Source organism: Anser anser, assembly GCF_964211835.1.
Source record: "Anser anser genome assembly, chromosome: 8".
In the NCBI taxonomy this organism is placed as follows: Eukaryota; Metazoa; Chordata; class Aves; order Anseriformes; family Anatidae; genus Anser; species Anser anser.
In genome coordinates this window covers 159,527-186,523 of record NC_139728.1, presented here as the reverse complement: position 1 = coordinate 186,523, position 26,997 = coordinate 159,527, and the positions used below count along the sequence as shown (strand labels likewise).

General features: G+C 33.2%; 1 protein-coding gene across 1 annotated transcript in view; it reads left to right on the top strand.

The window, feature by feature from the left end:
- HFM1 (helicase for meiosis 1) overlaps positions 1 to 26,997 on the top strand; it is a 148,059-nt gene that overhangs the window by 101,266 nt on the left and 19,796 nt on the right. The window contains exons 10-38 of the mRNA XM_083847410.1: positions 965 to 1,286; positions 2,073 to 2,338; positions 3,201 to 3,248; positions 4,558 to 4,628; positions 5,787 to 5,919; positions 8,077 to 8,228; positions 8,600 to 8,677; positions 8,819 to 8,980; positions 9,424 to 9,624; positions 9,707 to 9,795; positions 10,391 to 10,434; positions 10,526 to 10,627; positions 12,757 to 12,902; positions 13,406 to 13,500; positions 14,231 to 14,364; positions 15,304 to 15,351; positions 16,456 to 16,536; positions 17,148 to 17,239; positions 18,097 to 18,203; positions 18,295 to 18,342; positions 18,538 to 18,635; positions 18,723 to 18,854; positions 21,509 to 21,594; positions 22,511 to 22,594; positions 23,718 to 23,875; positions 24,572 to 24,675; positions 25,414 to 25,569; positions 25,999 to 26,094; positions 26,512 to 26,630. Coding sequence (XP_083703536.1) covers positions 965 to 1,286; positions 2,073 to 2,338; positions 3,201 to 3,248; positions 4,558 to 4,628; positions 5,787 to 5,919; positions 8,077 to 8,228; positions 8,600 to 8,677; positions 8,819 to 8,980; positions 9,424 to 9,624; positions 9,707 to 9,795; positions 10,391 to 10,434; positions 10,526 to 10,627; positions 12,757 to 12,902; positions 13,406 to 13,500; positions 14,231 to 14,364; positions 15,304 to 15,351; positions 16,456 to 16,536; positions 17,148 to 17,239; positions 18,097 to 18,203; positions 18,295 to 18,342; positions 18,538 to 18,635; positions 18,723 to 18,854; positions 21,509 to 21,594; positions 22,511 to 22,594; positions 23,718 to 23,875; positions 24,572 to 24,675; positions 25,414 to 25,569; positions 25,999 to 26,094; positions 26,512 to 26,630 — 3,452 coding nt within the window. The remainder of the gene's footprint in view (positions 1 to 964; positions 1,287 to 2,072; positions 2,339 to 3,200; positions 3,249 to 4,557; positions 4,629 to 5,786; positions 5,920 to 8,076; positions 8,229 to 8,599; positions 8,678 to 8,818; positions 8,981 to 9,423; positions 9,625 to 9,706; positions 9,796 to 10,390; positions 10,435 to 10,525; positions 10,628 to 12,756; positions 12,903 to 13,405; positions 13,501 to 14,230; positions 14,365 to 15,303; positions 15,352 to 16,455; positions 16,537 to 17,147; positions 17,240 to 18,096; positions 18,204 to 18,294; positions 18,343 to 18,537; positions 18,636 to 18,722; positions 18,855 to 21,508; positions 21,595 to 22,510; positions 22,595 to 23,717; positions 23,876 to 24,571; positions 24,676 to 25,413; positions 25,570 to 25,998; positions 26,095 to 26,511; positions 26,631 to 26,997) is intronic.

Genomic DNA, 26,997 nt, shown 5'->3' with positions numbered 1-26,997 from the left:
CTGATTCCCATCAAGACACAGAGGGGACCTAACTTCCTTCTCCCCCCCTCTAAATTGCTGTTCAGGAGGCAAAATTTGGAGGTGGTCATTCATTGCTGCTAAGTGCAGTATGCCATCCATCTAAATATTCATAATCACCTTAAGGAATTTTTTTTAAAGTATGTCATTGCTTTATCACTGTCAACTAGATTTCTGCATTTCTTAGCTGCTGTGCTGATTTACGATATTCTCTATTTAGGTATTATATTATTAAAATAGAGTTGTGGTTTTTTTCTTGCTATACGCAAGAGCAAATCCCATCAAGAACTACTTATTCAAGTAAGCTTTTTGATGTTTGTGGAAAGCACCAAACAGGCCACTGTAATTTTAAGTTTCTAGACATATAACACTGAAATTAACAGAAAATGGTGATGAACTGTATTTTTCTTAATGAATTTTATACATACTCTGAACTGTAAGAATATGGTTAAAAGATTAGCAAATTTAAGTGAAGGCTGTTTAATACAGCTGCTTCCAATTGGTCATTTCTGCTGTTGCCTCTTGCTTGTATGGCTAGTCAGATCAGGACACTGATCCTACTCAGAACTAACCCTACAAGTCACGATCAGTAACTAAGATGACTATGAAACTGACTTTCACTGACTTCATTAGGAGTTGTGACTGTTGTCTAGAAGTAGTTTTAATCTACTGTGTAGTTCTGAGGAATAGCTTTGCTCCATTACCTTGTATAGTTAACAGAGAAAGTGGTCCTATTTTTATAACTTTTTAATTTACAAGATATGTATTGCATTTGTCAGCACTGGTCATAAAATATAAAGTTCTTGCAATAAGATAGGAGAATAAGTTCAGGTAATATATGTGAACTTGGCTACAACAAATCTACGTGGAAGATGTTTAATGAAATGAATATGTATAGGAATGTGAGTGAATATTAATAGAAATAATAATTTTTTGTCTATCATAGGAGGGATAAAGCACCAGAAGTTTATACAACAACACAGGAGTAACACTGAGGATGTAAATGATAAATCTCCAGCATCTGTTCGTTTTGGCATAGTCTCTGGAAAAGGAATGCTCCAACTAAGTGTAGGAGAAAGAGAGAAAATAAATTTTCAGCGTGAAAGTCTAAAAATGGTTTCATTGTTTCTCTCTCCTGACCAAGATAAGTATAAAAGAGGAACAGGGATTTGTCAGCAACCTGATGCAAATTTTTCACAGAGTAAAATCTTAATTAATTTTCCAGAAAGTGGTGATGATGAGAGTGTCCATTCAACGTTAAGAAAAAGGTATGCTTCTAGTCAATTCTGATAAATCATCAACTGTCAGAATTGTATTATTGTTTTAGGTGTATTTGTCAAATGCAGAGGTTTTGATCCTTCAGTACTTTAACAGGGCTTCAGACACTAAGTCTTTTCAGAGTAAGGAAAAAAGATGTTTGCTTTTGACAATATTGTAGTACTGTAATAAATGTCTCCTGAGTTCAGCCTCTTTTACGAGAAAGGTAAGGATGAGATATGTTTTTTATATATACATTTTTAATAAATTGATAAATAATACAGGTTCTTCAAAATACCATTTGGAGTTCTTTATGTACTTGGTAAAAAGCGAGAAGACTGAGATCACGTGCTTTTCAGAGCACAGGTCAGCCAACCAGGAATACTTTGGGCAGTTCTCAATGTGATTTCAGTACTGCCTGAAAGATGAGGTTTTGCAGATTAACTTCTCTTCTATGCACAGCTCTTCTCGGTCTTCAGAACTTGTACGTCACTATTGTTTTTAATTATGCAGTGATTGACAGTTAATCTGCTATTGGGATTCAGAGCCCATCTGGACAGGGAGTTTCTTTTTTATTTATTTATTTTTATTTTCTGGAATTAAAGTAAAGTTAAAATGTGTATTGAATGGAGTCTTCTTTGGGTAGAAGAGTGTCAGATCAACTAAAATTGTTTCCAAACTTTTCTTATGATTGTATCTTACTGGTTGTGTTTCTTATATAAATATGTATATTTTTCAAATACTAGAGAAACTGTGTAGCATACAACAAAGTAATAAATATCCTGCATCTTTTGCAGCTTATTTAAACTGTCTGATTTTATGTATAAAAATACAGAATTTAAAGATAGTTCAGTGGATATGAAACAAGTTGATACTTACCTTAATACAAGTGAAAACATGACAGAAGTGAGAAAAGAAGATGTGTGGAGAATAAATCATCATACTCCAATAACTACAGACTCAGATTTTACCCTACATAGGGTAAATGATGGGAACATTGCATCTAAAATTGGATTTAAAATAAAATCACTTCCTAGTGCTTCAAGGATTCTGGATATGACAGGTAATTATTATTGCTCTGTTAAAAAAAAAATAGTCCACTGATCGAGGTAAAGAGTGAAGAACCTTTTCCTGCCAGCTCAAATTAAGGTAATTGATTAAATATAGATAAATGATATTACAGTTCTAAGGAACTTAAGTGTGTTGTTGCTTAATATGTGCTGTGTAAGCAGTTTATGAAGAAGAGTTACGTTTTCCAAAGCGCCAAGTCTTGGACCTTTTTGAAAGTGTCACTCCAAGTCTGTTCCTAAACAATTTGAAAAGGAGCAGCCTGGTCCCTTGATACAGTGAATAGTCTCATCTTCATTAAAAACGGATTGTTTATTAGTCATGTTGCTCACACTTGTATCTTTCTAGATTAAATAGGAAAAATGGAGGAAAGTGGTGAGAATTTTGATGAAGTGATAGAATACTTTTTTTAGAAATTCAGGTGGAAAAGTGCCTGGGGCCTGGCAAACAAAACGAATGTGAGCCAGCAGTGTGCCCCAGCAGTAATAAGGCCGACAGTGTCCTGGTCTATTCAGCTATGGTAAAGCTGCACCTCAAGAACTTTGTTCAGTTTGCATAACTTTTGCTACATTTCTCAGATGTCTAGGTACTGCATTAAGAGGCATTTTGGGCCTCTGGTACAAGCAAGACATCCTGAAACTGGAGTGAGTTCAACAAAGGGCCACCAACATGGTCCTTTCAAATAACAAGCCTATGTTCTCCCTGTCCTATCAGCTTCTTTATCACCTCTGCTTTGATGCAGCCTTGTAGCTCCTCACAGAATGCACAGCTTAGAGTTAGGAAGATATTTTTCATGGATATTGGTTGAGAACAATGAAATCTATTTTTATAAACTTAACTACTTTAATTTCTTTTAGGAACTACGGGAAGAAATTTGGAAATGTTGAGGGCTGTTACAGAAATACGTATCCTTTTATTTGCTGTATCTGATTTATTGAATTTATTACAATGATTCTACATTTACAAAATTATAGTGGTTAGTTTGTAGCCATAGGAACTCATGCATTATACTGTAATAGTTTTGAATTGTAACATAATGCTAGGAGTCGAATGGGAATTTATGCCTGGGACCTCCAAAGCTAGAATGAAAGTAGAACAACTTATAAATAGATCACTCATCACGAAGCAAATTTATTCTTATTTCAAACATGTACATTTTATCCTCAAAATTACTTATTTTTAAAATGTAAAATTTTTAGTTTGGTAAGAATTGACATAATTTCCAAAACAAGTAAGTACTCAGTTGTTCTGATGTTGCCAATTGCAGATAGTTAAAGTTCCTCTTTTTGATAAGGGGTCATTTATTTAGAGGGATAATTTTAGAGAAGCCTTTTTAAAAAATCCTTGCTCACCTTTACTTTTTTCTGGTTTTATTTCATTATTTTCTTTTATTGCTCCTTTCTTTTCTTTTTTTTTTTTTTGAGTCTTTTAAAATGAATATAACATCTTTTTAAGGCCTCAGCTGTTCATTGTTTTTGTTACTGTTGGTGTTATGTCCGACTGTGTTTGCATCCACAGCCTGATCGGATGGTTGCGATTAGTCTGCTTGTGTGGCTTCAGTGCAAGTCCGGACAAGGATCAGCTCATTTGTTTGGATTGTAAAGAAACAATGCCCTCTTTCCTCTTACTTGTATTTTAGATAAAAATGCTTTTGTCTGGAAAATACACAATATTAGCAGTTGAAAATACCTTTAATAGCACTATCAGCATTAAGAGATTGTAGGTGAATTTCTTTACTACAGTTATAACTGGGTAAACAATATTACGCTGATTAACGTGTTATATTACAAATATAATGTGGCAGTTGGTACTTCAGGTACGTTAACAGCTGTGCTCTGCTTGCTCTTTCAAATGCTTTCACATGTCATAATTGTATGCCGTTCCATGCAACTTATTGCAGGGAGAAGGTTCTCAATTCATGGTATTTTGAGACCTCAATTTCATGGTATTTGAGACCTCTCAAATAAGGAGTGGTTTGTTTTGTTTTGTTTTTTCCATGAAGTGAAATATTTGGCACACCAAGAGTCAAATGAAGATATTAAATCATTTAATAAGTTACTTTCTGGTATTTTTTTGACAATCTTGTATCAGTTAAAGTTTGTGTCATGTTTTTTAAATTTGCATTTAAATTGCAAGATAGGCATGCATTTCACAGTTCTAAAAGAAATTTTATAATGTTCACTCAGTTGTTTTCACTTCCTTAATGCTCTCAAGCGACCCAATTTAGAAGTATTTTTAAGGAGTTTCCATATTTTAACTATGCACAGTCTAAAGCTTTGGATGATGTAAGTATGAAATGTTTGCTGCAGCTGCAAGTAGTACTTTGTAGATAAATATATTGTCTAAATGTAAATGAAACTTTAGAACTTAAAAGGGGTTAGAAAAGTACAATATATTTCAAGTCTCTTCCTGGAATAGGTAAACAGGATTGCACATAGCAGAGAGAAGAGAAGAACTTCTTAAAATGTCTTCCTCAAATGCATTTGTGTGAAGTTGTGAATTACACGTATCCTTACACATACAGATTGCCAGTATTTTAAATTATTTTCAAAGGAAAATTAAGCAGATCTTTAGAGAAGGATGTTTTTTTGGAAAAGTGGTATTTGTCCATCCTTTCTTTTTATTAACTATACTTTTTCTTTAAAACCCCAAACTTATTTTGAAAGCAACCAATTTGAGGAAGATTGTGTTATAGGTTTTGCAGAGAGAGGGGAAATCAGAATCTCATCAGTGAGGTTTATACACCATATTGGCCTGTAAAATAATCTTGCATTACTTTTTTTTTTGTAGTAACTATAACAACAGTAAATTTTGCTTACAGCGGTGATTTTCTGTTATTCTAGGAACAGTTGTCAATCATTTTGGGGAAAAAATGGAGTGGCTTATGTTTTAGTACTTCTAAATATAAACTTGTTTGCAAAGAACAAGGAAGGACAAGGTTTGCCTACCACTTACATAAGAGATGAAGTTAGAAAGAAAAGTCATCATATTAAAAAGATAACGGTCATACCTTTTTTACTGGTTGAGCTTGAAAGATTCAGCTTGTTAGAATTTCTCTGTTGTTTGATACGCAGTGAATGTTACAAATGATTATTTAACAAAAATCAGCAAAGATTTCATATTCGTATATCATTGATTTTTGTGTGTATGTGTGTGAGCATTGAAGAAATGGAACTGTAGATAAAGAATAATGGTAATTCCTGCAAACAATTGTTTAGCAGTACTGTTAGTGTCACTCATTTACGTTTCCATGACAGTTGCGTAGCAAAAGACATTCTTTCTCTTGTTGTAATTTAAAGTCCATATCTAATACAAAATACATTAAAGAACTACCAGCTATCAATGTATTTTGTGTCTTTTTCACCTAGACAATGTTTTTGGAATGTATAGATAGGTACAGTGGATAGCTGCGTTGTATTTACTTCTATGCCATTCTTTCCTAGCTTCTTTACACAGATAGAAATTTTGTGATTTGTGCTCCAACTGGCTCTGGAAAAACTGTAATGTTTGAACTAGCTATTACCAGATTACTTATGGAAGCCCCAATGCCTTGGTTAAATATTAAAATTGTTTACAGTAAGTATTATGCAGCTTTAATCATTTTGATGACAGCAGTAGAAAATGTCGTTCTGTAAGCATGGAGATCTGGATTGAGTGTTTTAATAATACTGAAACTACTTACGTAACAGCACTGTATAATTGTAGTGGTCACCACTGCTTAGACAAATAGAAATATTGTAAAGAGTTTGTCCTCTGGGAAAGCAAGATATACCTGAAAAAAAAGAGAAGTAAACAAAGGAAACTAAACCAAATTCTTGTCAGAGCCTGAGCTGAAGCAGCATCTTTTGTGTACCTGTCAGTTGCTCTGATAAAAGAATTATTTTTTCCAACATTTGCTTATCTGGCAAGGTTTCATGCTGTTGCTTTCTGTCTACTAGTTCAAAGGCAACAGAGCCATGGTCTTCATGAGTTTTAATTGATCTATATAGAAACTAATGAAAATACTTGAAGGGAGTCACATCTGTAGACCATTATACTTTTTCTTCCTGGAGAACTACATTTGTATCATGTAAAGCAGATGAGATGGGTGGTTTTGTCCCAATGTTAGTTAATTCATACAGTTATATATTTGTTAGTCTTGCTATTAATGTTTAATCTTTATTTTACAAATGTTTCAGCTTTGTTTGTAGTCTTTTTTAAATTTCAGTGAGTTCAAATCCTTACAATAATGCTAGTATTTACACAGAGTTTACTGTGTATTGTAAAGAGATTTTTTTATAAACAGACATACTGTAGTTTCTCTGAGCATAGCAAGGTGAAGCACTTCAGTGTGCTCTAAGACTTAATTGCATTGGTAGAAGTGATGCTAATAGGCAGGTTAGAATTTTCAGTAAGGAAGTGTTTATCTGCTGGTGGAATTAGATCTGCTGACCTTTCCTGGTACAACAACGATGAAGAAAAAGATGCGCCTGTTTTTGTGAATATTGGAACGGAGGTGTTAATCAGAGTATGTACTGCTGGAGGATTATCCAGTAGCCAATTTGTCTGTGGTCCAATGTATGTGAATTAGCTTGTGGTAGTTCTGTAAATTAGAGTTGATAACCTTAACACGTGCTAAGGATTGGTGGCTGAATTTTAGGGAGCAATTACTAGTTTCTTGCATTCTGCCTCATAGCTAGCAGAAGATTACTCTGGCAATTTTATGAGCTACTTGCTGCTAGCTTTATCAGTTTTCTGGAGCTAGTGATTTCTGCTTCTGTACAGGCCATTGGTAATCTTATGAGGTTTTACACCTCTTTCTGTAGCAGAAACTGGTTCTTCAAATCTCTTCATCTTGTGCATCAGTTGTCAGCTAACAGAAATGGATCACATTCCAGTGGCTCTAAGTAGCCATAACTACAAGATCTATTTTATTACCGCTGTTTTCAGATCACTGGTAGATCACTATTTTTTTCTCTCTTTTTTTTTTTTTTACGTAAGTTACTGCATTTTTCCTATAGATTACCTATCCAGCATAGACTTTCATGTGTTGCTAGTATCGGTCCTTGTAGAGAATGACTTCTGTCTTCTAGAAATTAACCTCCATCTGCACAAGTATAGTATGTATCTACAGGCCAGGGGAAAAAAAAAAAAAAGTAGATTGTTTTAGGAGTCTGTTCATCAGGACCAGCATCAGAGCTGCTACCTCCCATGTTAGCTGGTATGACACTGACTACACTTAACTGTACACGTGGTTTAGATAGTTTTTTGTTTCTTCTGGTATTCTGTTGCCTGCTTGTGAATGGTTTCTCATTTATAACCCCTCTTTGTCTTTGAATACAGAGTGCTCATATCATTCTAAACAGGAAAAAGCTTGGTATTTGTATGATCTTTCATTTAAAAAGATATATTTCCTGTGGTTTCTTATGTCTGTGAGAAAACCTTTTGATAGCTGAGTGCTTATTGTTTCCATATGGGACTGAAGAAAAAATCAGGATTAAGAGAGGGCATAAATAACCTTAATTAAAGTGTTCTGTTTCCAATTGCTGATACGGAAGAACTGTGGCCCAAAGCTCAAAATTGATGTATACACAAGGGATAGGATAATCATCCAATTATGAATGTTATGGTTTGGGGAGCAAAGCTGAAAATTGAAGAATTAAATGCAAGAAGACACCTGCATTTAGCATTTTTAGCAATACAGTTGAAGATTTGGTGTTCATGACGTAACTGATCATTTTGTGTTGTTTTCAGTGGCTCCAATAAAAGCTCTATGCAGTCAGCGTTTTGATGACTGGAAAGAAAAATTTGGACCTATAGGACTCAACTGTAAGGAACTGACAGGAGATACAGTGATGGATGATTTATTTGAAATACATCGCGCTCACATTATTATCACTACACCTGTAGGTTTCAGTCCAAATTCTTAAAAACAAAACAAAACAAAAAAAATCCACTAGAATAAGCAGACGTTAGTGGTCTGATTGTATGCTGTCACATCTGATCTTTTTTTTTTTTTTTTTCTGTAATGAGTAGTGATTTGCAGAACAATTTTATGATCTTTGTACTTGCCTACAAACTGTTGTGCATGCTTCTGGTTCATATAAACAACATATAATAATATGTCAGATGAAACATACATGGCATTTGCTTGATTTAATTTAACTGTTTTAATTAAAAGATTTATTAAAGTTTAGTTATGCCTGCATGTCCTCTACCTCTGACATATGCTGGCCTTTTAAAGATTTTTCTCCTCCTGTCTTTTTTTATCCTCTAGGAAAAATGGGATAGCATGACTAGAAGATGGAGAGACAACTCTATAGTTCAGCTTGTACGACTGTTTCTAATTGATGAGGCAAGAAAATTAATGATATTTATATGCTGGTTTTGTTCCTGAAGATAAAAGGAAACATGTTAGAAAATAAAACATTTATTTAACACATGTATAGAGTATAACTCAAGAAATATTTTGCAAATGTTTTAAAATTCCTAATAGGTGCATGTTATAAAGGATGAAAGCCGTGGTGCAACATTAGAAGTTGTAGTCAGTCGGATGAGGACTGTTCAGTCTTCTCTTTGGCGTCTTTCAGAGAATCATGACGTTGTTTCTCCCTTGAGATTTGTAGCTGTGTCAGCAACAATCCCAAATGCTGAAGATGTAAGAGTTAATATTTTAATAGTATTTTAATTAATATAGTTGTATTTTATAAAAAATAAGTAGAGTTCTAAATCAATATCAATACCAAAGTTGTCATTTTGAAGCTGTCAGATAATGGCAGCTGTGTGGTTGATGTTAACTTAATAAATGACCTTCAGCCATAGAAAACTATCAGCTAAGTATGGCTATGCTTCTGTTTCAGATTTCTGTGATTTGTGTCTTTAATATAAATCTAAACGGACTTGAGATTTCAATCCAAATTAAAATGGTTCAGTAGAAAGTAGAACTTCCACTGGTTTTCATGATAAAAGTATGTGAAATGTGTTAATAGTTTATAGGTGGCAAAAGATAAGTTAATTACTGGATAATGCAGTTAGAGCAGAGCATGATTAAAAGCAGAAAATTACTATTTAAATTTAAATTCTGTTTCTTCTTTTTTAAAGATTGCAGAATGGCTTTCAGATGGTAAGATGCCTGCTCTATGTCTGAAAATAGATGAGGATCAGCGACCAGTGAAGCTACGCAAAATTGTTCTTGGTTTTCCTTGCAGTGATAATCAGACAGAATTCAAATTTGACTTAACTCTTAACTACAAGATAGCGAGTGTTATACAAACATACTCTGAACAAAAACCAGCACTTGTGGTACAACATCTTTTTTTAATCACATTTATAATTTTCTTACTGAAAAGTGTTGATTCAGAAAAAACTATTTTCTTACTTACAGTTTTGTGCCACAAGAAAAGGAGTACAGCAGGCCGCTTCTGTTCTTTCAAAAGATGCCAAATTTCTATTAAGTATAGAACAGAAACAAAGGTATTTTTATATTGAAATTTTTATTAAATGTTTATGTGTTCTAGTAAACTTGTGAAATCTGTGAAGCTGTTGACCTAATACAGTTTCTAGCAGAGGAATGTCTCTATATGTCTCTGTTGCTTTCCCTGTTTCTCACTTGCATTTCTGCGAGCAGTATTTATATCTGATTTCACCTTCTGCATCTGGTTCAGAGCTAGATTGTATGTTATAACTTGGAAAGATGACTGGGCTGGAAAGGGTGCAGTGGCTCCTCTAGAGAGTCAGTTTGTTTGCTTTGGGAAAGGTGGTGGTTATAAGTATCCAAAGAATGTATAGGTAAAAAGTTCTTTTAAGATGATATCCTTCTGATAGGCTAACATGTAGCTGTAAACTAAGAACATCTTTAAAAAGCACAAATGCACTAGGACTATGAGAAAGTATGTAAAATAAGTGTACATATCAAGGAATACATCTTAAAACCTTAAAAGGCATAATTGTGTATTGTTTCATGTGACCCTCTATCTTAGCATTTTGAATGCACTCTTCTTTGCATATTCTGCCAACGTTAGTGAATCTGCTTTGCGATTCTGAAGCGCTTTTTTTCTTTGTTGTGTAGATTACAGAGGTCTGCAAATTCATTGAAAGATTCTAAGCTCAGAGGTAAATATAACCTACCACTTCTCTACCTTGTGAATGAAAATTTGCCTGAGTAAACTTAGTCAAATAATGGACATAATTATTTCATTATCAGATCTTTTAATGTATGGTGTGGCTTATCATCATGCGGGTATGGAGGTGTGTGACAGAAAAGTAATTGAAGGAGCTTTTACTGTAGGAGATTTACCAGTACTTTGTAAGTAAATTTAACTTTGAAAGTCAAAATGTTGTTAATGTATTCTGAGAAGACTGTAGTTTGGAATTGGGAACACTTTATGATTCTACTGTTTCCGTTGTTACTTTGTGAAATCCAGAAAAAGATGTTATTATGTTTCACGTGCACTTCTACTCTGTGAGTGTACAGACACATTATTACGGAAAACCAGAGAACTTTCCTTCTTTTCAACACACACAAAGGTCATCCTTGCTCTTACGTTTCTATAGGGCTGGCCTAGATCCATTTCATTCTAGTACTGCTGAGCAGTCCTGTTGAGAAGGAGTCCTCTGCTACTGTGTCCTTTTTCAGCTTTCACATGATGTTTTCTTGGTTTGTCTTTTGCAACTGTGGTTCCCTGAAGATACGCTTGTACTTTTTTCTTCTTAGACAAGCAAGATTCCATTTTCAAGCCCCCCATGCAAGGTGTTTTGATTGACAGGGTGGTTGCTAAGAAAGATTCCACCTGCTGTTACGTAGAATGAGAAGGTATCTGTTTGAGACTTGATAGTCTCATCTTGTCCAGGCTTTCACTTTTCACATCCAGAAATTCAGGCTCTATGACGAATTGCTTGTGTGGGTCATGTACAACAATGAAAGATTAATGGATTTTTCATTTCTGTACAACAGTCCTGACTCACTATGAAATATTAAGGTAGATCCCTTTACTATGATCTGGCAAAATTGCCAGTTGTAGTACCCATCCTATTAAAAAGTCTCTCTGTATTCTTGTGATCTGCTGTACTGGAGTTGTGTGTATGGCTTTGCCAACTGCTGTGCCATTTCTGAAGTCTCAGGAGACAGTGGTTCTACAATTGCTCTTAGCAAAAGGAACAGGAGACCCTGTGCCACTGCTCAACGCAAAGTGTATGTACGTATTGACTACCACTAAAAGAATGCAAAGGTGCTTATTGATACTTGAGTCCTTTGAAATGTGTGTTTTGTATGAACATTTCAGAATCATCTGAGGTACTATAATTATATACATTCATACAACTGAGGGGAAACTGAAAGTGGGCATTTTCTGCCTCCTGTCTGTGAACGTGAAGGGGGATAGGTTTTTAACACACTTTTACAGGTATTGCAAAGGGAAGGCGTTTTAGGTCTTGAGTGTAGGTATACTCACAGTGGGTATATATATGTGGACTGTAGATTGAATTGCACTGGTAAGAAACTTTCCTTGCAACTTTTTATGTGGTTCATTTTGCTCCAACAGACTTCCAGCTTGCCTATCTAGACAGTATGAAAACCACTATTATTCTTGCAAAAGGAAATGGCTGTGCCATTAGTTTACATTGGATCCTTCTTTCCTGATGTACCTGTGACTCATTAATTATAGCTCTCCTTTCATTTCTGAAAAGAATTGGTGTGTTTAACAATATTTTGTTTTTCTAGTGGAATAGTTGTATCTGTTGGCCTGTATAGCTGACTTTCCATGCTGAATTTCTGCCACCCCATATATCTGTTATAGAAAGTAAATTTAAAAGTATTAGAGGGAGATAATTTGCATGTAAACAAACTTGGCTGGTGTTTTTCTATGTGAGAGTATGTATTGGTAAAGTATTATGATAGTATTGGTGATGATTGTGGTTTGGTGCCATGAGTATAAATAATGCTAATGACTGATGACTTGAAAAAAATTCTTAAAGATACTGGTCACTATGAAGGAAGATAAATACATTTCTGTATTCAAATTTCTATCCATGAAGAATTATGGATTTTGTTTCTTCAGTGTGTATGTGCTTTATTGAAGACAGATTGCATTCTGGATGATCTGTAAAGGAATGTTTAAATAAAAATAATTAAATAGGTATTTAATAATTAAACATTTAATATTTAAATATTCACTTTTGAACAGATGTATTCTGGTAAAGAATACTTGATGATAACTGAATGCAGATGAACAGATACATACTTTTATTTTAATGCAAATACATGTCTGTCCTAGGTCTAATTATTTCTGGTGCTAAATGAGTTTAGTTCCACTGAGTTTACTGGGAAGCAAGAGCTCTTAGCAATGAAAATTAGGCACTTATTTGCTGCTCATTTATTATCTGTGAGACGTTTCAGTGGTATTCATCTTGAAGTCAATATACTTTAATCTGATCTAGTTACTACTAGCACCTTAGCTATGGGAGTCAACCTACCTGCACACCTGGTGGTTATAAAATCCACAATGCACTATGTTGGAGGGATGTTTGAAGAGTACAGTGAAACTGATATTCTGCAAATGATTGGGAGAGCAGGAAGACCTCAAGTAAGTTAATGCTGTATTATGGTGATGCTATCTATAGGCAGATAATTAGAAACTATTGGCAAAGAAACAACAATACCAAAAAATTTATTGCAGCATTTGTTTTTTTAGTTTTTTATTAGCAGTTAAATTATATCTGGGTAGTATCTGAGAAAAATCTGTTTGCTTTTGTACTGTTCATTAAAAAGCATTGCTTCACCTTTCTCTAGAAAAAGATCTGAAGATTGCATTTGGTTTGCATAAGGAATATGGATTAGAGAAAAAGTAGGAAGTTGGCACAAAACTTAGAAATTGCATGATAAAAAATCTAGAGTATTTAATTAATATTATTTAATTAATCTAATCTAATTAGTATTATTTAATAAATCTAATTAAGTTAAAATAGGAAGGGGAGGACTGGAAGCGCTGTCTTCATAAAGTTCTAATTACTTTTGCTTCCACAAAAAGAGAGGGTTGTTTTTTTTTAATTTCGTTTTACCTTTTTTACTTTTGTATTTTTTCTGCAGTTTGACACTACAGCAACAGCAGTCATTATGACTCGTTGGAGTACAAGGGAGAAGTATATACAGATGTTAAATGGTGCAGATATAATAGAGAGCAGGTAACTAATTTCTCATAAGACTATATAAATGGTAGTAACGTTTCATTATTTCTACAGAAGGTGTAGAAATTTTTGTCTCTGTTTAGAAGAAATTTAAGAATCCAAAGGAAAGCAAAATGAAGCCAAGCTAGTCAGAAATAACAGCTTTTGTTTTAACAGATAAAAACAACTTTAGGTCATATTAAACTTAACAACAGAAAAGTTAGATGTAGATTCCTACTGGAAAATTTAAGGAACCGAAATAGTACATATTGCAAAGACAAACAGCAAGAGTCGAACCCAGATCGTGTCTCTGAATCTTTCGACAATAGAGTCTAGAAAGTACTAAACTACAGAATTCAGTTGATGTGAACATAATTTCAAGAATCAAATATACAGGAAAGTTAAGGTGTTAAAGGATAAAACACAAACGTTTGATCATGTTATTATTTTAAGGTTTCATTTTTAAAATATATTCAAAATATCAAAACTGTGCTATAACTTTTAAATGTATGTAACTTTGTTTTCTAAATAATTATGAAAAGTTGCAGAATTATTATTTGTGTTCACCTGTCATTAAGCCATAACTTACATTTTTGGTTATTTACATATTCTTTACTATTTTCTAGTGATTTCACTGATTAAAGTGAACAGTTGACAGAAAAAAAAATCCAAAATAGTTTTAGCATAATTTGTGCTACTAAATGCTGAATATACTTACAGCTTTTTTTGGTTGATTTGTTTTTGACAGCTTGCACAGGCATCTTGTCGAGCACTTAAATGCAGAAATAGTGCTGCATACTGTCACAGATGTCACTGTAGCTTTGGAATGGATGCGATCAACCTTCTTGTACATTAGAGCTTTAAAAAATCCAACTCATTACGGTTTGTTTGTAATTGATCTAAATTATGACACTGGCATGTGTTAGATCAATATTATTTGTTTCTTTTTTTTTTTTTTTTTTTCTTATGGACTACTGTTTTATAAGGGGTTGAAGACGATGTGTTATGTGGCCTGTAATATTTTTAGGAAAAATAATTCCACGTGCATTAATATAAATAATTGGAATTTCAGTGTGGTATAACCTTAAAAACTATGAAGAAGCCATTTACAGCTTCACATGATCTGTTTTTTTCATCTCAATGCAGTGGGCTGTGTATGAATACAGTGTCTAGCCACAATGTGCTTTTCAGCACTGAATAGGCAATATGCTGCTAAGAAAAAGACTTTGTCTAGTATTTCATAGTTTTGCTAAAACAAAATTTCAATAATCCTAATGCTGGTGTCTTCAATTCGTTTTCTCCAGAACAGCATCTCAGTTGCCAGCCCTGGCTTTGTCCTTGTTCCTGGCCACTTGCACTACAATGATTATGAAGTCATTGGTTACTTGCTGGAGACAATTTTTTTTAAGGATTTATAGATGGGAATGGACCATAGTACATTTAGTACTTAAATGGGTATTACGGTTTAGGTAGCTTTCTGTATTTTATGGTAGGAAGATTCCACATGTGAATTTGGTCCCTTAATAAGGAACTATTTCAAAGTTCCTTACAGATAGTTCTGCAACTTTTAGGACTCTGATGTGTTATGTGGGAACATCTGGAGCTTTTATCTCTTCCTGTCTGTTCCAACAACCACTTATTGATGCACAGATAATTACACTGTGTAAGGCTCTTGATTTGTTCCAAGTATAATAACATTTAGAATTTTTTCATTTTGGGTATCTGGCTCCTAAATATTAGGAAATTGGTTTTGATTGGTTACAATATTGAGAAGGAAGCACGTAATCATATTAGATTTTTTTTAATTGTCTTTTCGTGAAGGTTTTTCATCTGGATTGGATAAAACTGGAATTGAAGCAAAATTACAGGGTAAGTGGCTTTTAAGCTTCCTCAGTAAAATGTTACATTTTAGGCCAGGTTCATCCGCGTTTATGCATATTATACAACTCCATTAATTTCAGTAGATTCAGTCACAGAACAAATGTAATTTACTATGTTGTACTATTGATTTTGTTTAATTATTTATACTTTTGGAACACTATCAGCATATTTTGACTGGTAGAGAAATATTTCTCTTATAGAGGAGAAAAATTAAATGCCTCTAGCTGCCTCATCTTCCCATATACGTATTCAGAAATAAAACTACACATAGAGCTCTCTAATTTTGACTTTGTCTTTTGTCCTAATTTTTCTTTGCTTGATTTATCTCTTTTTTTTTTGTTTGTTTGTTTTCTGTTTATATGCTTTCAAAAAAGCCTTTTTCTTTCCCTATTACAGAGACTGTGGCTTCTTTTCCCTGTACGCATGAAATATTTTGTAATGATATATACAGTTATCTTTCACCTTGCACATGCAATATATGAAAACTTTTCTGGTTGCTCTGGGAACTATCACTTTGAGTGCTTTCCCAACTTTATTTTAAAATTCTGAATACTGTGTTAATGTTATTTTTGCCTTCTAATTTCCTCAGTTTTGAAAGAGAGAATAGCAGATAAAACACTGATCATCCTCAAGCAGATATCCAACACCAGCAACTAAATGGGTTTAGTGAAGTAAATACAAATTTATCTGATACAGTATGAAAAATTCTAATGAAGGATTCATAAATACCTTTGGATATTTGAAATTTCAACCATTTAAGTATTAAAACTTTAGAGGAAATCTTTTGTATAAATACTGTGAGTTCTAAGGCCTGTCATTCAGAATTGAAAATGGCAGCCTCCATGACATGCATCTAGTCTCTTAATTTTCTACTTTCGCTTTACTGAAAAAGAGTTGGGTTGTCCTGTATCAAACATCTTGGAGTGAGCTTGCACTAGGCAGAAATTTGTCATCAACTTAAGAAGGACTTTAGCTTGAGCTCAGTGTAATTACTTTGACATATGCTCATTGCAATTAGATGTTGTTCTTGGCTTGTAAATAGGTAAGTTTTTTTTCTGCAGGTACTAAAATGTATTTTCAAATTGTGTACAGAACTGTGTTTGAAGAACTTGAACGATTTGTCTTCTTTCAATTTGGTCAGGATGGATAAAGAAAATAATTTCAAACCAACAGGTAACACTTCTCTAAAAATCAATTTTCAGAAGTGATTTTGAGATACTAGTGAACTACAAAGGATCACAACTATTCTTATTTATGTGAGTACGCAAATGTAACAGAGAGTAGACTCTGAAAGACTGCATGCCTAGGATATATGATTTGTTTCTTTAGCAAATCATGGAAGTTGATTCTCTTAATTCTTGAACAGATCTTTGCTTCTGATGTTGCTGGAAATTTTGTTGCAGATTAGAAGAAAATTATAGAACTTTGAACTGCATCACATCCTGCTATCCTGTGATAATGAAGGACAGGTTTTATCAATACTAGCTCTTCTGTACAATGCTGTGCTAGATGTGGTTGGCTTCTCAGCAACCACAGTTCACAGTCTGATTTGTTAGTGTGAATTCATTCTTCATTGGAGAAAACTAACTGGTGCATATTTTTCTGCCATTCTGTGATGGGGTCAATAATATCCATCAGATAGCTGGGGCAGTAGTGTATTCAGTCAGTGGTGTTAAATCTCATAGAGCCCTGTAATAATAAAATTAATTCAGTTTTGTGACTTAAATATATACACTTAAAATACTTGGAATATTTATTTTTGAAGGTATGTTTTTGTTTTACAGAGACTGGAAGATTAATGGCATGGTATTATATTGCATTTGAAACAGTGAAACAGTTTTTCACAATTAAGGGAACAGAGACTTTAAATGAATTGGTAATTTAACATTTCAAAGAAACTTTACACGTTCGATTAATTTTAAACAGAATCAAAAATGGATTCAGAAGTCTTTATTTCTGTTAAAGAGTTCAGGCTTTGTTTATATGAAGTATAAAGTTTTAAAGAATGCATCTTAATCAATTCCATATGGAGTATTTTTGACGCTTTTCACTGGGGAGATCTTTTGATTTCCACTTCTTCGTCTTCTCACTTTCTTAGGAATATATAAAGTTGCTGAAGCTGTTCTGCTTATGTATAAAATACCGTATTTTGTTAGTTAGTTATATTTTATTCAAAAAAAAAAACAGCTGCTTGAGGAACAGATTTTATTTTTAAAGGAATGTTATTGACTTTATTTTAAGTCATTTTTCTTTGTCAGATGACAGTTTATTATTGCAACTGTTATATCACAAAAGACATTTCGTTTTCAAATGGATAGTGTGGTAGAACAGATTGGCTGTGAAGAAAATGGAATGCCTGTTCTCTTATAGCTATCTTTCTTACTGAAGGATGAAAAAAGTAATGTGAAATACATAGCAAATAGCAAAAACTGTTAATATTAGCCTTGCATATCATAAGTTGTTAGCAGTGTGATTAGTTTTGGATAAGTTCAAGTGGAGTAATCATCTAAAAACTGGAAAAAAAAATCATCCCCTTCTGTTGTATAATAACCTTTACAGGAAGATGAAAGAAAGTTGGTCAGTATTATGAAGAACTAGTTGACCATCTTTGCATGGTCATAGTGTTGAAACAACCAAATTTTAAATGATGTTAATTAAAAAAAGAAAGAAGTATTACAAAAAAATGGCAGAGAATGAAAAAAATACTGTTAAGAAAAAGTTAAATTGTTACAGGTTACAATGATCTCCAACTGCGCAGAATTTCTGGATGTCAAGTTACGAATAAATGAAAAGAAAATACTGAACACTTTGAATAAAGACAAGAACAAAATAACCATCAGGTATGAAAAATTAAATACGTTGAAAAAGGAAAGTATATTTTTAGTAACAAATAAAATGAATAGCAGAAAATAAGTATATTTTCATGTGTAGGTTTCCATTGGAGGGGAAGATTAAAACAAGAGAAATGAAAATAAACTGGTAAGCATTACATTGTGTTGTTAATTTTTATTGAAAACTGTCATTTTGTGGCTGTTGAAATCTCTGCTACAATCTGTGCCACTTTATATATGTTATTGTTTCTGTTCAGGTTTTTCTTTTGTTTTCCAGTAGAAACTTGTTATACTTTGCTTACAGTACAGCTTATATAACAAGACGTGAATATTTCTCTTTCAGTCTTATTCAGGCTCAGCTAGGATGCATTCCTGTTCAAGACTTTACTTTGACACAAGATACTGGCAAAATATTTAGAAATGGCATAAGAATTACTAGATGTATGGTAAAATTTAATCCTTTTTTGTATATACAGTGTTAAAAAATATATTTGATCTGATTAATACAAGTCAATCGTATTTTTACAGGGTTGTCTGACTTTCTGGCATCAAGTAAAACCAACTTTTCTGCATTATTAAACTCCGTGATTTTAGCTAAGTGTTTCAGGTGTAAACTTTGGGAAAATTCACTTCATGTGTCTAAACAATTGGAAAAGATTGGTAGGTACCATTCAGAAATGATAAAGATGTAATCAGAAATGTAATCAAAAGTCATAATCAGCCTCTGGAGTGCCTGTTTACATAATTAAATGTGTCTCCCAGTTACCCATTTGCCACGGTTGAGTGCCACAGTTGTTAGAAGTCTGACGTGATCTTCAGTAAAAGTAATCCATTTGTTAATTTCCTTCAGGCTTTCAAAGTGGTTCATATGGAGTTGTTCTTTTTTTCATAATACTCATTTCAGTATTTTGGACATACTCCGCATTTGTGTGATTGCATACCTCTGACTAGAATTTACCTTCCTTTTCAAGCAGCTGTTACCGTAAGTCCTGCTACTCATATGCGTGAAAGCCATTTAATTTGCATTGAAGTGGATAGTAACCATGAAATGGAAATAATTTTACTGTGCATGAGAGAGATTCTTATACATGAAGATCACAAGTTTCTAATAGTGTTCTTCCTATTAGTGTGTCCTGTTACTAGACGAACTTCTGTCTGGAAGTGCAGATCTGTCATAATTACTTGAAAAGGAATTCAAAATTTTGGACCCATCTGTATAACAAAAATGTAGTTATTCTTGTTTGAGGTAGAGTATGTCTTTTTGCTGTATTGTCTGATCTTACACTTTCATGCTTTCAGAATTCACTGCAGTTCTCCGCATTTGTTCTTTAAAGACACATCTACTCTGTATGAAACAGTATAGTACAGAGGTCTGCAAATTAGTGAGCGCCTGAGCCAGGAAATCCATATGGTACAGTACATTACAGATTAACCAGCTTGGGTACAGAAGCAGTGTTGCTTCGTTCATGTGGATTCAAACTAGGAGACAGGGCTTGTTAGCTTCTGCACAGCATAATACATCGTGGTGGAAACCCATTTCCAATATTTCTGGATCTGTGCTGATGTACATAGAATCATCTGAGGAGTCTGCCTCATGTTTAGCATTTCTAAGTGGTTGGAATGAGTGGAATAAACATGGCACTTACGGTGTTGAGAAATCCTCTCCTGTATATTACATTCAATAGAATGAATTTAGTACTATTTTTTTAATAATAGAAGTACGATATATATTTATACATCTCTGTCCCCATTTCCCTTTTTTTCTTTGTATTTTTTCTTGTGCTGTCATTGCTCTTGCAGCATATGTTATAAAGGATTTATAATTTTCAAATTTTCATTTATTCCACTCACAGGCTTCTTTAACAGTCTACTTACAGTTCACTATTTTTCCCTGAATCAAATAGTTATTGAATTGATACAGGTATTATTATTATTATTATTCTGTTTCATTCTTGATCTCTGTCATGCTAGGGCAATCTATTCTATGTCTTTGTGAGTTAAGTGGAATATTTGAGCTCACAGAAATTTACTGATATCATATAACATATTTAGAAATCTCTAATTTTTAAACTCTTTTCACAGTATGTTATTTTTTGAATCTTAAAAAAGGCTTAATAATCAGTACTTCCTTTATACCAGTGACTGTTCTTTTTAACTGAGCTTGAATGTGATTCTTACTGAATTTCTACAAATATCTATTTGTTACTCTTGTCCAATAATGATGCTACCTCTGGCTCAGATACCTGGATTCTGTTTGCTTGTTTTCACAAACAGAATAATGATCAGTTGCCATCCAGGATTTTATTGCATCTACTACATGTTCAGTTTGATTTTAATTCATCAGAAATAAAGATGAGGAGAAGTTTTACATCATTTTTATCTTACATTTTCTTCATTAATGGAAACCATTCTGCCATTTCAGGAGCTATAACAAAAGAGCTAGTCTTCAGCTTCATTTAAAGAGCAAGGCACAAGCGCTAAGTGAAGTAGCTGCAGAAGTAATAAGTAATAGTCTTTAGTCTTCAGACTACTCACAGAGCTTCTGTAAATAAGAGAAGAGCTGAGAAAAGGTGCTTTCCCCAAGTCAGACCCAAAAGGTGTTCAAATATACTTAAAAGAAGGAAGTTTTTTTCTGAATTGTTAAATTCTTGAGTTGAAATGAGTACTTTCTTGAAAGATTGCTTTAACATGTCCTCCAAGAGGCAATCTTGAGTTGTCTCCTAAGAGGTTTCCAGAACTGACAATCATGAGGAGGAATAAGATTGCATATAGAATTCTCTGCCAAGCTGCTTGTCATGTGGCAGATAAATGGCAAAATATTTGGCTAAATACGCAAAAATTCCTAGAAGTTTATAATACATATTTTTTTCCTTGAATGAATTTCATTATTAGTTTACTCAAAAACTTTGGAATTCTATGACTTTAACATATAATCCTTGGATAGGATACTTTGTCTCAAATGTTGTTATCCAGGTGAGTGACATGCTCTTTCTTCATCATATGTACGTAGAGTACTTGTTTGTTGACTCCTGTAGAAAGTGATCTAAAATCTGTTTTATACTAGAAAATGTTTGTTAAAAAGTCAGTATTATAATGTTAAATGTTTTCTTCTTCTCTTTAGTAATGGATACACGAAATTTTTACTAAAATATTTAATCTACTGAAAAGACATTTTATGATTTCCTGGGCAAAAAACTAGGAGCAAGCATACTTTAAAATGATTTCTGTTTTGTTTTTACTTCCTATAATGCAGTTTAGAATAATTAGAGATTAGCAATTGTCACTTAACAGCATAAAACTAAATTTTTTCACAGGTGTATCATTGTCAAATGCTATGGTAAATGCTGGGCTGACATCATTTAAAAAAATAGAAGAGACAAATGCAAGGGAACTTGAATTGGTAATTTATTATTTTGTATGCAGATAAACATGATGAGGAAAGTAATATGTCTGCTATATGAGTGCCAGCAAAATTGAGTGTTTTAAGTGGTTTATTCATTTATACTGGTGATTTTAAAAAGTTTGGCTACTTATTTTTTCTTAAAAATGTATATACTGTTTTAGCAAATTTAAAGTGGATGACTTTACTGATTTGGCTGGATTTGGAAAGTAGCTGCTTAAATACAAAGAATTTATTTATTAACATGATTTGAAACAAAAGACAATGTGCATTCCCCTTTTAGTAGTGTTTGTAAATAAATATTCCCTTTTATATTTTTTTCTGTTGCTCTATATTTATCTTAATGGTGAAAATCGTGAATTACCATTATTACTAGTTTTAGTTAAAAAATGGTCATAGAATAAAATTCTTCTTGAATCATCTATAGAACACTCCTTATTGTGGTCAAGTTAGATTTGGTTCTTGGCTTCTTTTCTGAGGAATCTGCTTTTTCAGTGTTTTGGAATATGTAATACGTTTCTAAATGAAATTGATCTTACTCAGGTTTGGGGTTAGATTTTTTTTTTTTCTTGCCCTCTTTTCCAGTTTTCAGGTAATTTCTGTTTTGTTTTGTTTTCACTAAAGCTGGGGCAACATAGAAGCATCAACTCATAAAACCTGACTAGTTTTTTAAGGTCATGGGCTAATTCATTGGCTGTTACCTGAACAGAAGAGATAGCAACAGAAAAAGTATTGTAATTTTCATTTCTTTTGGCTATGTTGTTATTGTGGACATCACTGACAGTAGAGAAATAGTAGTGATAAGGGCTTTTGTCTGTGGCATAATTATTCTGGTGACTTTGATTCCTTGAATTTACATTTGTGTCAACTTCTCTGATCAGCTGAATGTATCAGAAATGAAATTAAATCTTTGCAGATTTTAAACAGACATCCTCCTTTTGGAAACCAGATAAAAGAATCTGTTTTGCATCTTCCAAAATATGAACTTGACATTGAACAGGTAATGCTTTTCTATTTATTTTATGATTTTATGCTAAGATTGTTAAAATAAAGCAAATAGTAACATTAGGAAATATTGAGCCTTCACTGATAGAAGATTACATGGTGTTGTGGCCTCATTCCACCTTAGCATGTTTAATAAAACTCTTAAACAAAACTGAAAACTCTGAAGGACAGCTTTGGAATAAACATTCTCTATCACACCTCGCTTCTCTCTCTCTCCCCACCCCTCTCTTAATAACAATTAATGTTAGAGTTGCAAACCAGTATGTTGACGTTCTAGCTTAGTATGTGAATCTGAGAGTTCTATTTTAAATGTTTGAAAAATAAAAATAAAAACAAAACCCTAGAGACATGAAAAACAACTGTATAAAACTTACAGAACACACATTAACTCATGTTTGTTTTCTGTGTCACACTGAGGAATATATATAGAGAAAAAGTGATTGCATTAACCTAGCTGGTGCCATTTCAATGGCAGGATGTAACCTAACATTCTAATCCTGTGTGCTTTGAGGTTCTGATATGCATTCTGTCTGTGTCTTTGAGCAAGTCACATAGTCACTTTGCTTCAGTTTTCTGAAATGAGAAATTTGAAAAATAGCTTTAAAGTGTCTTGTGAATTTGGTACAAATGAAGACACCTTTGAAGTTAAAAACTTTATACATGTATGAAACACTATTTTTATAATTATCAGTTCTACTTTAGTTTTTCATTTGACTTAATATCCGATGAGTGTCTCTAAAGTTGTTTGCAGAAGAAAGGGTTAACAATGGTAAATATAGAGGAATGTTGGAATGGCAAAACCTTTAATCTCAAAACTGTATCAAAATATGCAATTTTCTTCTTGTATCCTTCTCTTGGCATAGAAGAGAGGAGGTTTATTTAGGGGGGGTTGATGTAGACTCTCTTTTTTTTCAATATTTAATCAAATTTAGGATATTCAGCTATGAATAAGATTAGTGCTGTGTAAGAGCATCTAAGCACAACAAATAAAAAACGTACTGTAAATTGCTCAAATTGAGCTTTTCTGCTTGTGTTAATGCTTAAAACTTTATAGAAGGACATGTTTTACTTTGCATTATTTTAACAGTTAAGTCCTTTTCTATATCATTTGTTTCTAGCTTCCAAAATACAGTGATACACTGGCTGAAATCTTAGTAACCATCAAATTAACAAACTTTGAGCAACTACAGACAAAGAGAACAGCGCCAGATTTTCACTATGTTACATTAATCATAGGAGATGCTGACAATCAAGTAATTTTTATTCAGAAAATAATGTATGTATGATCAGATTTTTTTGCTTAGATCTTTTTAAGTGTGTTGCCATTTAATGCTTTGTCTTGCAGTTTTTGCAGTACTTTCTAATGATGCCAAATGGTACAAAATTTGTCTTTGTCCTATAGCATTTTCTAGTCACTCAGTTTTCATCTAAAACTCTGCATAGGACTTAGTACAAAAAAACCATCATGCTTGTATGTTTGTCAGTACACGGGTATGTGTACGAGTACAACACTGATGCCATGTTATAGAAGTCATAATCTAATTTCCGCATAAATACAAAACCCATAGAATACCTAGTAAAAAGATACATTCTTAAGCTGTTACTTGTGATTATTAGCTATATTTCTTTAATTATATCACTGTCAAAATTGTTTTTCACTCAGAGGTGAAATTAAATTCTCCGGTTGGATAAATTATGCTTGGAGCAAATGGGAGGAGAGAAAGTCTTTTCTAACTATGTGATCTTCACATGAGTTCTGGCCAAAGTCTTGCACTTTTGGCAGAACTGAAACTGATCATGGCTCTCTTACGGCTATAGATCAAATATTATTGGAAGATCATTCTTAAGCCACTTATCAAGCAAAATCCAAGAACCAAGGCCAAATAAAGACTCTCACATGGTTACTGATACCGTAGTATACAGTCTTGTTTTCATCGACCATATCTAATAATACTTTACTGGCACATTACAGGGATTCAGTGTTGCTAAAAACTGGAAATTGGATGAAGAAAATTGAAGTGAGAAGAGCTCTTAAATCAGAGGACATTAGTATAAATTTAATTAGTTCTGATTATGGTAAGTTAATTGGTATACTTGTAATTAAAAGCAACTGCATAGGAATTTTGAATAAATTATTAAAACACTTTATATCAAACCAAAATATAATAAAATGAACTTAAATGGAAACAAAATTCTATGAATTGTTTTTTTACTGTGTTGAGTGTTACCTAACTGTCCTAATTACAAATCTGTTTATTTACTAGAATATTAATGTACTGGGAAACATCAAAACTGTTATTAGGAGATAGAATTTTGCTCTGATGGTACAGATTAGGATTCTCTTCTGTCCTTCACCTGCAAGTTGAATTAACTTTTAGTAGGCATAAACTGTCAGCTTTATAGATTACTCATGCTGGGAAGAACTCTATTTGCAAATGGTTAGATTTTGCATTCTTTGCGTTTTATGTCTAAGAGTGTTAGATACAGATCCATCTACACCTCAGCAGCAAGAAATTTCTGCAGTGGAAAATGTTGTTTCTTAAGGTGTGAAGTTTTAAACATTGTTTCCCTCAGTGTCAGTTTCCATGAAATTGAAGCTACAGCAGTAGATGATGGCTTTGATTTCTGAGGGTTTTTTTAATCTCAGTCATTAAGAATCCATTCATATAATAGCTTACTTTTAATGGTACATTATCCTAACAGATTCCCATAGTCTTTTAATAAAGATTTATAGTTAAACCATTTAGAAAAGTGTATGTAATCAGTAGTTTCAGAAACAGTTCATAGCAATTTAATTTATTTTTTTTTTCAAAGTTGGCCTTGACATACAGCAAGCATTTACAGCCTTTTACTTAATACCAAGAACAGTTGGAGGCAAAGTTGTTACAAATAAAAAACTGAAAGCTGAGTCTCCACTTGATATGTATTATGGCTCACCGCAAAGTCCGCCAGCAGCAGAAGTAGATACAGGTAAATTGTGAGATCACACCATCTGGCTAATACCAAAGTCAACAGAAAAATTAATTTTACTTTTAGTGGAGAGTTAGATCTGTATTCATCCATACTGTTTCTTTCTCAAGTATAACAAGAATACAGTCCTACCGTTTCTGCTTGTCAAGTACTACAGTGCAATTCTTTGATGAATTTGAAATTAAGAAAAGTCATGTGTTTGGTGTCTAATGCTACAGCCTGAATCTGGGAATGGTGGTAGTGTCTGTTTTTCCATAGTCTTTGTTAATTTCTTTCCAACTACATTGCTTGGGCATCCCACAGTGTTGTTGAAGGCAACAAAATTCCAGTGACCCAGATTACTTTTAGCCCATCTTACACTGCATGAGGTACTCTCTCAACGATACATACAAAATAAAAAATGAGCATTTCTGTATTGCATTTGTCTAGGAAGCAGATCTAAAGAAGAGCATACCTACAAGAAATACGGGAACAGAGAGTGCAACCATCGCTGTAAAAATAAAGATGTATGTGGACATGACTGCTGTGAGTTTCATTAAATCTATTATTTCTTTTACTTTTAGATGAGTATAATTTACGATAGTTCCATTTATACCAATATCTACATTAACAGAAGTGGTGCAGGCAAGAGAGTCAGAATTAAGTTTTTGCTATGATGCAGTCGTAAAAATACTAATAAAATGTTTTGTTAATAAAACTTTTGTAGGGATTACAATGACTAATAATATTTTTCAGATCATCTAGGATATGATTTAAGAGCAATGCCAAACGACTTTTTTTATAAATATTAGTGTGTGAAATCTTTGAACTAGTGTATTAAATCTTTTGGTATCTTTTAATAAAAGATACTAAACTTAGTGGCAAAGTTTCCATTGATTTGGAAAGAATTAGGATTTATCCTTTCTAAACTAATCTGAAGATTCTTTTAATTCCCTTTCTTAGGTAAAACTGGAGTACCTCCTAAGTCTGAGATGAATGGAGGTTCTAAGTTTACTTTGTACTTAGCTGATTTAAGGAGCAGGAACTCGATTTCATCTGTACCCCCAGTAAAGCGGTTAAAGGTTTGTTTGAATACAGTCAGCATTTGAATAGATTTATTTTATTTCGTTATGTATTTGTGTATATTTGTTTGCAGTATTTGTTAGAGCAATTCATAGGTAAATACATACATGCAAGTTTGTCTGTATGGACTGTGAAAAGCAAAGAAATAGGAAGGTCCAGGAATCTTTGACAGGTCCCACTGCTGTTTGGAATGCTTCCAATGGTACACTTCTCTTTGTTTTTACTTTTATGGCGTTTCATAGATCATAGTAGGTTAAGGACAGAGGTATCATGGGAAGGTACTGTATTGTGACTTGGTTTTGGCAAAATAAGACCTGAACAAAAACAAAAACTGATATACATCAAAGTAATGCTACTAGGAGACCT